This window comes from Rhinoderma darwinii, chromosome 1 (genome assembly GCF_050947455.1).
Source record: "Rhinoderma darwinii isolate aRhiDar2 chromosome 1, aRhiDar2.hap1, whole genome shotgun sequence".
Taxonomy (NCBI): Eukaryota; Metazoa; Chordata; class Amphibia; order Anura; family Rhinodermatidae; genus Rhinoderma; species Rhinoderma darwinii.
In genome coordinates, this window is record NC_134687.1 from 86,637,840 (window position 1) to 86,650,372 (window position 12,533).

Genomic DNA, 12,533 nt, shown 5'->3' on the forward strand with positions numbered 1-12,533 from the left:
CCACACATTAAACATTATAAACATGGTTACTTTATACACATTTTTTCATTACCCTATTCCTCTGTGGTCATGGCTCAGAATACAAGCCTATGCATCTCCAAGCGCTACCAAATGCTATCAACCTCTATGATAAATGTTACGAGCACTGCATAAATATGTATGCCATTTATATATAACATACAACAAAATGCATGCGTAGCCTCAGAGGATGCAATTTTTACTTTTTCTATCATATAAAGCATACTTTTAATACTCTAGTAGTAGTGAAAATATTTTTTCCTATGTAAATCTATTGCATCTAATGAGCTATGTGTAGACGTGTTTCTGGAGTTTTGCTGCAGAAGGAATATTTTATACAACAAAAATAGCCAGTTATTTGCTTACTGTATACATGAATGCTGAATAAAAGACATAAAGATCACACAAATGCAAGACAAGTGTATAATAGATACAGCACACTAGCTTTTAGATATACAAGGAAGGAATAAAGGCTGGGGTATTTCTTTGCAGTTTCTAGTATGGTGCATGAATTCTGCCAAATGACACTCCAAAGAAAAAGACCCTTTTAAAGGGGCTTTTACTTAAATGCCCAAATTAGCAGCTATCATTGCCAGCACATTAGTTCTAATGACCTGATAGGCACAGATGGGCAGAGGCTCGGTATATAAAGATTTTGGATTTGTTCAGAAAATACTCTTTATATGGAGAACCAGACAATGTGAAACGTGTTTCTAACAATATGCAAAACTGCTAAAGGCATTCATGGCTTTATGTTCTCACAAAATGTTTATTTCTTCCTTTGTTAAAGCACAGTAAACTATATTGTGCTAAAGTAAAACAGATAAAATACACTGAGATTTTTAAACTTTTAGTTTAACTTGCGCCGTAACAAGAACGTTATGTGCATATCGGATAATATGCCTAAAGGTCCATTGTACTTTCTGCAAGTCCGTGTTTAATTTATGATAAGTCATCTTCTAACAGGAAACAAACGTGTATCTCTGTAATGTATTCAATTGTTACACTCAATACATATAATATACATCTTTGAATTTCTTTTATAATGTTTAAAAATAAGTGTTCAATAACAATAAACTAAAGTGTATACTCTTCCCCACCACCCACTAACCTTACTCACAACAGTATTCATCTCGTTTCCCCATGCTACATTTAATAATAATCCATCATCTGTCAGCAATCTTGATTTTAGAAATCACTAGCCAAGATTTACAGTGTATATATATATATGAATATATATATATATATATATATATATATATATATATATATATAAAATGTGAAGAAATTGAAAAATTGCATCCACATTATTATAAAATTGGCACTCTTTGCTAGACATGTTAGACACTTTTCTCATCCTTCCCCACCTCATGGCTGTCATGCTTTAAGTCAATATTATGCTCCTTGGCAAAAAACTTGGGAATGGAGGCCGAATCTCTATTAAATACTGGAGGTCCATTATAATGAAGAAAATGGTGACAGCACTCTGTGAACACTAATGCCACCTAAGCCACTTAATATAAATAAATATGCATTACTGCTAAATCTACTTACAATAGGGAGGTTCTTAGCGTACATTTTGATCAAATTGTGTGAACCCACCTGCCATGACAAAGCGACCTCTATGAGGTGGGAACCTACGCTGCACATACACCCAGAACTGGGACTAAGCCTACATATACTTGGGGATGGTAGGAACCAGCATTAAACTAATTAAAATCACCCAGGGCAGAATTGGAGGGGTGCAAGATCAAAAATGGAGGCAGTCACTAACCCAATATATATATATATATATATATATATATATATAGCAGAAGAAAATTTGCAGCACTCCAACATGAAAAAAATGGTGGTTTATTCAATCCAAACTAACAGCAACGTTTCAATCCTACAATAGGATCTTTATCAAGCCTAGTGACACATCTACTCAGCAAGTTTATATATGTTTGAGACTCTTTTACATAATTAGTCTCATTATAAAACAATCAAATACAAAGTGTATGAAAACAAACATCATATATTGTGTACGGTATCATCATAAACATAGACATGATACAGAAAATACAGAAGTGTGTATGTGACATCGTGAATAACAATACATAATAACAAAAACATTAAAAACAACTGATTACATTATAATCATTTATGCAGCAGTGGTGTAAAATCCATTGGCATATCCTCACTCACCAATCAGAACTTCAGACTCAACTACTCCATTCAAGTGTGTTGCAGCACTCTGCTGCATCCCTCGTGGTAATTGAAACTTGACACATCAGTGTAATCCCCCGAGGCGGAAGTAAATCATCACTCCACAGCAGAGAGCATAGATCGCATCCATATGATGTAATGCGTGTCAATGCGTTCCACTGAGTCGCCCCATGTATCATAGCATCGTAAGTTGCTAAGCAACTACTGTAACATTACTATAAACATCCATTGACACGGCTATGTCAGTCAAAAAGTCATGAATGTAAAAAATACAGATATATTAGTAAATGCTCCCTATAGTAAGTGATGGAGATATTAGGAATATCTAAAAGTAGCTTTATATCGGCTTTTAAAGATGATCCACACGTGGGTTCAATGACCTCTGTATACAACCAAGTACTCAGAACGATCTTGTTCCCAGAGTTATGGGACCACATAGACACGTCTTCACGTGTCCAGGATGTCACATTATCCTCATACGTGTAACGGACCCATATTATCACACTAGTGATATGATATATCATAAGACAAAAGAATGCATGAGAATCCCTCTCGCTTTTAATATCTCTCTATCACTTAGAAACCTAATAGGAGACTAGAAACAATTCAACAAATAATAAACATATTTTATTGATGCAATAAGACTTGATGTATTGAACATAGCCCCGTCAAATATCATAGTACAATAACATTGAAAAATAATTAAAGAAGTTCCGAAGTTCTGTTGGGAGTGGTATTCCAATCTAAAAAAATACAAAACATAATTCTGAAGAGAACATCAAGAGAACACAAGGGAACGGAGCTCATAAGGCTATTCTATCTACAACAAATGAAAGGGATCTAACATTTATGATTCTGGACCATGTTCCTCCATTACAATTTGGCGGTGATCGCCATCTGGTTTTACACAAAAAAGAATTAAGATGGATATTTTTACTGAACACCTTAAAACCTTGTGGACTTAATGTAGAATTTGTTGTAGATAGAATAGCCTTATGAGCTCCGTTCCCTTGTGTTCTCTTGATGTTCTCTTCAGTATGATGATTGTTGACACATTAATATCAATATCTATATCTCATATTTACTGTCAATGTCTTATAAATACTAAAAACAATTATGTTTTGTATTTTTTTAGATTGGAATACCACTCCCAACAGAACTTCGGAACTTCTTTAATTATTTTTCAATGTTATTGTACTATGATATTTGACGGGGCTATGTTCAATACATCAAGTCTTATTGCATCAATAAAATATATTTATTATTTGTTGAATTGTTTCTAGTCTCCTATTAGGTTTCTAAGTGATAGAGAGATATTAAAAGCGAGAGGGATTCTCATGCATTCTTTTGTCTTATGATATATCATATCACTAGTGTGATAATATGGGTCCGTTACACGTATGAGGATAATGTGACATCCTGGACACGTGAAGACGTGTCTATGTGGTCCCATAACTCTGGGAACAAGATCGTTCTGAGTACTTGGTTGTATACAGAGGTCATTGAACCCACGTGTGGATCATCTTTAAAAGCCGATATAAAGCTACTTTTAGATATTCCTAATATCTCCATCACTTACTATAGGGAGCATTTACTAATATATCTGTATTTTTTACATTCATGACTTTTTGACTGACATAGCCGTGTCAATGGATGTTTATAGTAATGTTACAGTAGTTGCTTAGCAACTTACGATGCTATGATACATGGGGCGACTCAGTGGAACGCATTGACACGCATTACATCATATGGATGCGATCTATGCTCTCTGCTGTGGAGTGATGATTTACTTCCGCCTCGGGGGATTACACTGATGTGTCAAGTTTCAATTACCACGAGGGATGCAGCAGAGTGCTGCAACACACTTGAATGGAGTAGTTGAGTCTGAAGTTCTGATTGGTGAGTGAGGATATGCCAATGGATTTTACACCACTGCTGCATAAATGATTATAATGTAATCAGTTGTTTTTAATGTTTTTGTTATTATGTATTGTTATTCACGATGTCACATACACACTTCTGTATTTTCTGTATCATGTCTATGTTTATGATGATACCGTACACAATATATGATGTTTGTTTTCATACACTTTGTATTTGATTGTTTTATAATGAGACTAATTATGTAAAAGAGTCTCAAACATATATAAACTTGCTGAGTAGATGTGTCACTAGGCTTGATAAAGATCCTATTGTAGGATTGAAACGTTGCTGTTAGTTTGGATTGAATAAACCACCATTTTTTTCATGTTGGAGTGCTGCAAATTTTCTTCTGCTATATATTATTATACGTCCTAGGATCGGGACGTTTTGCTGGGCACCTGGTCGATTATTCATTAGTGAGTGCTGCTGTCTTCTTGTGTGCTATATCTGGATTCCATTAGCTTGCACCACGTTTTTTCAACCATCATTTACTCGTTTAACATGGAGCAGGTCAATATACCTGCTGGGAATGTTTCATCCAATACTGCTGCTGTTTTTACTGAAGAGGACATTGAAAGAATCCTGAGTGGAGCGGAGGGTGATGTGTCATTTTTAAGTGTTCCTTCTATTACTGACATCAAGAGAAATCTGGAATTTGAGTCACGACGTCTGATTAATGTTGAATTACATCTACTCACATTGGGACAATACTATAGAAACAACATGATCCCACGGGGGATGAGAATTTTACTTAAACCAACGATGCATATGCAACACGAAGAGTTCAGGAATAAAAATGAGCAACTCGCAAGCAAATATGCCTTGGAAACCATATTACTTAATATGGATTTTTTGCAGAGAGATCTGAGATCTTTAAGGGTGAAAGTACAAGATTTGGAGAACACACTCAAAACGTTGGTGCAAACTGATGATTTTAATGTACACATGGAGAAATTACGTATGACGCTCAATAAAGTGAGGATGGATATAGAAGAAACCAAAAAGAAGAAATGGTTCCGTGATCAAACAGATTATTCTATGGGACGTGTTTACACTTGGGACAATTCTCTCAATTATGCTGATGGAGCCTTTAGACGTGACAACAAAAGAAGCAATGAACCGGCTTTCAATAAAAGCGATTCCCGTAATCAATTCCATACTAAGAAATATCCTCCAAGTAATAATGAAGATTTTTTAGATTCCAGCCCACTAGACAAATCAAAAAGAAGAAAACCAGACGAGCAGGTCGTAGGAGAAGCAGAGGAAGGAAGAACCCGTTTTCAAAAATCTACTCATCAGAAAGGGCAGAAACCGGTGCAGGACAGCACCAAGAGGACTCTGCCCAAACCACAGTGGTAAATATCTCTCAACATCAATTGTCTCATATACAATTACAATTATTATCAAAAGGGTTGTCATTTTGCCCTAATCAGCATATTGATTGGTTTCAATTAGAGTTGGATATTTACAGTTTTGTCAGATCTATTAAATTGAAGGTCTGGTTTGAAACACAACCAGTTAATACAGTAATACAGGATACCCTTCCGATACTATCACTTAAAAAACTGGGGTTATTCAATAAGAGTGTGTTCCAACCTCCTATAGCATCACATGCGATAGAAACCTTTAGAGAACTAGTACAGAAAGATATTGCTTTACTTAGGTCTCAAACGTGTGAATTGAGCTTTAAACAGCCTAATATGACTACTCTTGATATGGTGGCATTAGATGAGTTGATCCATAACCATGATCTCACTATAAAACCTGCTGATAAGGGTGGAGCAATCGTGGTTATGGATTCAGATATGTACTTGAGAGAATGTTACAGACAACTAGCAGATACCAATGTATATAGAGTACTAAAAAATGATCCTAGACAGGATATTTCAAAAAGAATTACTTCACTTATTAAAACAGCTCTAGATGAAGATATAATTGATCAAATGCTACATAAATTTCTCACTGTTGAATTTCCTGTTACTCCTTGCTTATATATATTACCAAAAATCCACAAAGATTTAATGAACCCACCAGGTCGCCCTATTGTATCTGGCCGGGGCTCATTAATAAGTAACATCTCTATCTTTGTGGACAAAGTGCTGAGAAATTTTGCTATTAACTCCAAATCTTATATTAGAGACACCACTGATTTTCTACAAAAATTAAAATCTATAAAACTACCAGAGGGGTCCATTTTGGTCTCCTTTGATGTCACATCTCTTTATACCTCGATTGATCACAACAAGGGTCTTGATGCTGTACGACGTAAATTATTGACTTCTGACTATGACAATGCTACTTGTGAGTTTATTATTTCATTAGTGGAACTTATTTTGACATCTAACTATTTCATATTCAAAGAGAGTTATTATATTCAGTTGAAAGGAACGGCCATGGGGTCTAACATGGCTCCCACGTACGCCAACATTTTCATGGACAACATTGAGGAGGTGTCGGTCTATGTATCCCACCACTTCTCACATGTTTTGAAGTGGTGGCGATACATAGATGACATCTTCCTCATTTGGACTGACACTGTCACTACATTAATTGATTTTCATAGGTTTCTTAATTCAATAGATGATGATATTCAATTTACGATGATACATTCTATGGATAATATCCAATTCTTGGATGTTACTGTATCTATTGTGAATAATATAATTAGAACTAAAATGTACACGAAAGAGACCGATAGGAACACTCTGCTACGATTTGATAGTTGCCATCCGAGAAGTATGGTAAGGTCCTTGCCGTACAGCCAAATGATTAGGGCCAAACGCAATACCGACAGACAGGAGGATCTTGATATATCTTTAGACACTATGGTTAGTAACTTTTTACAAAGAGGTTACCCCAAAACATTACTGTGGACACATAGAAAGAAGATTGATAATGTAGCGAGGGACAGTTTATTACAGTCTAAAAAACCGTCAGCGCATGGAAAACGGAAACGTATTCCATTTATCTCTACTTATAATGATAGAAGTGGAGACATTTCCAAAATTATGAATAGACATTGGCCAATTATCAGCAATAGTTTTGGACACATTGATGTATTGAATAATGATCCACTTATGTCCTATAGACGCCCACAAAATCTTCGAGATAGACTGGTGAAAACCAGAATGCCAGAGCATAAGAAAACGACACAACCTATTTTTAAACCACTAAAACCTGGCAATATTCCATGTTACAGATGTGTTAATTGTGCTTTGATGTGCAAAGGGGAATTTTTTAGACATCCGTTGACTGGACAACAGTTTAAAATTAAACACAATTTCACCTGTGACTCAGAGTGGGTCATATATGTGCTATGGTGTCCCTGTGGCCTCCTTTATGTGGGTGAAACCACCTGTTCCTTTAAAACTCGTCTAAACAATCACCGTTTCTCTATACGTAAAAAGAAACTTGATTTACCTGTAGCTAAACATTTTTCGGAACATGGTCACAATGAAAGGGATCTAACATTTATGATTCTGGACCATGTTCCTCCATTACAATTTGGCGGTGATCGCCATCTGGTTTTACACAAAAAAGAATTAAGATGGATATTTTTACTGAACACCTTAAAACCTTGTGGACTTAATGTAGAATTTGTTGTAGATAGAATAGCCTTATGAGCTCCGTTCCCTTGTGTTCTCTTGATGTTCTCTTCAGTATGATGATTGTTGACACATTAATATCAATATCTATATCTCATATTTACTGTCAATGTCTTATAAATACTAAAAACAATTATGTTTTGTATTTTTTTAGATTGGAATACCACTCCCAACAGAACTTCGGAACTTCTTTAATTATTTTTCAATGTTATTGTACTATGATATTTGACGGGGCTATGTTCAATACATCAAGTCTTATTGCATCAATAAAATATGTTTATTATTTGTTGAATTGTTTCTAGTCTCCTATTAGGTTTCTAAGTGATAGAGAGATATTAAAAGCGAGAGGGATTCTCATGCATTCTTTTGTCTTATGATATATCATATCACTAGTGTGATAATATGGGTCCGTTACACGTATGAGGATAATGTGACATCCTGGACACGTGAAGACGTGTCTATGTGGTCCCATAACTCTGGGAACAAGATCGTTCTGAGTACTTGGTTGTATACAGAGGTCATTGAACCCACGTGTGGATCATCTTTAAAAGCCGATATAAAGCTACTTTTAGATATTCCTAATATCTCCATCACTTACTATAGGGAGCATTTACTAATATATCTGTATTTTTTACATTCATGACTTTTTGACTGACATAGCCGTGTCAATGGATGTTTATAGTAATGTTACAGTAGTTGCTTAGCAACTTACGATGCTATGATACATGGGGCGACTCAGTGGAACGCATTGACACGCATTACATCATATGGATGCGATCTATGCTCTCTGCTGTGGAGTGATGATTTACTTCCGCCTCGGGGGATTACACTGATGTGTCAAGTTTCAATTACCACGAGGGATGCAGCAGAGTGCTGCAACACACTTGAATGGAGTAGTTGAGTCTGAAGTTCTGATTGGTGAGTGAGGATATGCCAATGGATTTTACACCACTGCTGCATAAATGATTATAATGTAATCAGTTGTTTTTAATGTTTTTGTTATTATGTATTGTTATTCACGATGTCACATACACACTTCTGTATTTTCTGTATCATGTCTATGTTTATGATGATACCGTACACAATATATGATGTTTGTTTTCATACACTTTGTATTTGATTGTTTTATAATGAGACTAATTATGTAAAAGAGTCTCAAACATATATAAACTTGCTGAGTAGATGTGTCACTAGGCTTGATAAAGATCCTATTGTAGGATTGAAACGTTGCTGTTAGTTTGGATTGAATAAACCACCATTTTTTTCATGTTGGAGTGCTGCAAATTTTCTTCTGCTATATATTATTATACGTCCTAGGATCGGGACGTTTTGCTGGGCACCTGGTCGATTATTCATTAGTGAGTGCTGCTGTCTTCTTGTGTGCTATATATATATATATGTATACAAGTATATATACAGTATATATACATATATATATTGGGTTAGTGACTGCCTCCATTTTTGATCTTGTACCCCTCTCATTCTGCCCTGGGTGATATATACAGTCCTGGCCAAAAGTTTTGAAACCGACACATTGTTAGTGTTTTTAGATCTTTTAGTCAGATGTTTCTACAGTATACTGAAGTACAATTAGAATAATTTCATACGTTTTTAAACTTTTATTGACAAATACATCAAGTTTATGCAGAGACTCAATGTTTAAAGTGTTGACCCTTCTTTTTTAAGACTTCTGCAATTCGTCCTGGCGTGCTGGATATCAGCTTCTGGGCCAAATCCTAACTGATGGCACATTCTTGCCTAGTCAGACTTTATCACGATTCCTGTGTTTTTGTTTGTTCACCCGCTTTTTCAGGGTTGACCACAGGTTCTCAATGGGATTGAGATCTGGGGAATTTCCTGTCCATGGACCCAAAATTTCAATGGTTTGTTCACTGAGCCACATAGTTATCACTTTTGCCTTGTGACATGGTACATCACCAAATTGCTCCAAGATCGTTGGGAAAATTTGCTCTTGGAGGATGTTTAGATACCATTCTTTATTCATGGAAGTGTTCTTAGGAAAAATTGTGAGTGAGCGATCTCCCTTGGATGATGTCCCAAACAGTCTGAAGGGGGCTTCATCAGAGAAAATATTTTTACCCCAGTCCTCTGCAGTCCAATCCCTTTACTTCCAGCAGAATGTTAGTCTGTCCTTGATGTTTTTTTTTGGAGAGAAGTGGCATCTCTGCGGTCCTTCTTAACAACATGCCAGCCTCCAAAAGCCTTCGCCTTGCGTGCAGATGCACTGATACCTGCCTGCTGACATTTCGGAGCAAGCTTTGCACTGGTTTTGAACTGATCCCGTAGTTGAATCCTCTTTAGGAGATGGTCCTGGCACTTGCTGGAGTTTCTTGGGCGCTCTGAAGCATTCATCACAGCAATTGAGCCTCTCTCCTTGAAGTTCTTGATGATTCGATAAATGGTTGATTTAGGGGCAATCTTTTAAGCAGCAATGACCTTGCCTGTAAAGCCCTTATGATGCAAAGCAATGATGAATGCATTTGTTTCCTTGGAGGTAACTATAGTTAACAGAAGAAGACAATGATTTCAGGCACCATCCCCCTTTTAAAGCAACCAGTCTGCTCTTATAATTCTATCAGCATGACAGAGTGATATCAGCTGCCTTGTCCCCATTAACACTTTCTCCTGAGCTAAGGAGAAGATCACTGAAATTATGCTAGCAGGTTCTTTTGTGGCAGGGCTGAAATGCAGTGGAAATGGGGTATTTGTGATTAAGTTAATTTTCATGGCAAGGAATGACTATGCAAATAATTGCAATTCATCTGATCACTTTTCATAGAATCTAGAGTTACTGCAAATAGTCACTATAAAAACTTAAGCAGCCAACTTTACCACAAAACTTTTGGCCAGGACTTTTCAACACTGAAATTGCAACACCAGTTTTGGAATTGTGGAAATCGAGTGGAATTCGCAGGATGTTAATGATATGCAAATGATACAAAAATAGAAAACACAATATTCCAAACATCTTGATATATTCAGTATCATGTATGAGCGCCACGTGCAGAAATACCCACACACTTACACACCTTGGCATGCTATAAATAAGATTATTAATGATTGTCTGAGGAATGTTATGCTATGCTGAATGCACTTGGGCATTAACCCCTTCCCTCTTTAGCCACTTTTGACCTTCCTGACAGAGCCTCATTTTTCAAATCTGACATGTATCACTTTATGTTGTAATAACTTTGGAATGCTTTAACCTATCCAAGAGATTCTGAGACTGTTTTCTTGTGACACATTGGACTATATGTTACTGGCAAAATTTGCTCGATACATACAGTATTTAAATGTGGAAAAACGCCAAAATGTAGCAAAAAATTGCAAAAATTTGCATTTTTCTAAATTTAAATGTATCTGCTTGTAAGACAGGCAGTTATACCACACAAAGTAGTCACTAATTAACATCCCCCATATGTCTACATTATATTGACATCGTTTTTGAACATCCTTTTATTTTTCTATGACATTACAAGGCTTAGAACTTTAGCAGCAATTTCTCACATTTTCAAGAAAATTTCAAAAGGCTATTTTTACAGGGGCCAGTTCAGTTGTGAAGTGGCTTTGAGTGCCTTATATATTAGAAACCTCCAAAAAGTCACCCCATTTTAAAAACTCCACCCCTCAAAGTATTCAAAACAGCATTTATAAAGTTTCTTAACCCTTTATACGTTTCACAGGAATTAAACCAAATTCGAGGTGAAATTTACAAATTTCATTTTTTGTTGTTGCAGAAATTCATTTTTAATCCATTTTTTTGTAACACAAAGCTTTACCAGAGAAACACAACTCAATATTTATTGCCCAGGTTCTGAAGTTTTAGGAAATATATCCCACAAGTGGCTCTAGTGTGCTTATGGACTGAAACACAGGCCTCAGAATTAAAGGAGCACCTAGAGGATTTTGGGGTTTCCTTTTTACTAGAATATATTTTAGGCTCCATGTCAGCTTTGAAGAGCTGTTGTGGTACCAAAACAGTGGAAACCCCCCAAAAGTGATCCCATTTGGAAAACTAAACCTGTTGAGGAATTTATTTAGGGGTATAGTAAGCATTTTGTCTGGTATAGTAACCAGACAGTTTTTTTGCAGACATTTTTTGGATGTAGGCTGTGAAAATGAAAATTTACATTCTTTCAAATAAAATGTAGGTTTAGCTAATTTTTTTTAATTTCCAAAAAAATGAAAGGAGAAAAACCACCATAACATTAGTAGAGCAAGTTCTCCCGAGTATAACAGTACCCCACATGTGGTCATAAACGGCTGTTTGGACACACAGCAGCGCTTGGAAGGGAAAGAGCGCTATTTGGCTTTTGGAGCTCAAATTTAGCAGGAATGGTTTTCGGAGGCCATGTCGTATTTGCAAAGCACCTGAGGAACCAAAACAGTAGAAACCCCCACAAGTGGCCCCATTTTGGAAACTGCACCCCTTGAGGAAATTATCCATGGGTATAGTGAGCATTTTGACACCGCAGGTTTTTTGCAGAAATTATTGGAAGTAGGCCGTGAAAATTTAAATCTACATTCTTTCAAAGAAAATGTAGGTTTAGCTCATTTTTTCTAATTTCCACAAGGACTAAAGGAGAAAAATCATTGCAAAATTTGTAAAGCAATTTCTCCCGAGTAAAACAGTACCCCATATGTGGTAATAAACGGCTGTTTGGACACACGGCACGGCTTAGAAGGGAAAGAGCGCCATTTGCCTTTTGGAGCTCAAATTTGGCAGGAATGGTTTGCGGAGGCCAGGTCGCATTTGCT

General features: G+C 36.2%; 1 protein-coding gene across 1 annotated transcript; it reads left to right on the forward strand.

Moving 5' to 3' along the window:
- The first annotated feature begins 4,524 nt into the window (after positions 1-4,524).
- LOC142736225 (uncharacterized) lies at positions 4,525-7,989 on the forward strand. Its single transcript, XM_075849631.1, has 2 exons — positions 4,525-5,504; positions 7,909-7,989. Coding segments are annotated over exons 1-2 (855 nt in total). The 5' UTR covers positions 4,525-4,650; the 3' UTR covers positions 7,910-7,989.
- The last annotated feature ends 4,544 nt before the right edge of the window (positions 7,990-12,533 follow it).

What these genes read in the sequence shown, in the direction of transcription:
- LOC142736225 (XM_075849631.1), top strand. Translation starts at nt 4,651, where the DNA reads ATGGAGCAGGTCAATATACCTGCTGGGAATGTTTCATCCAATACTGCT.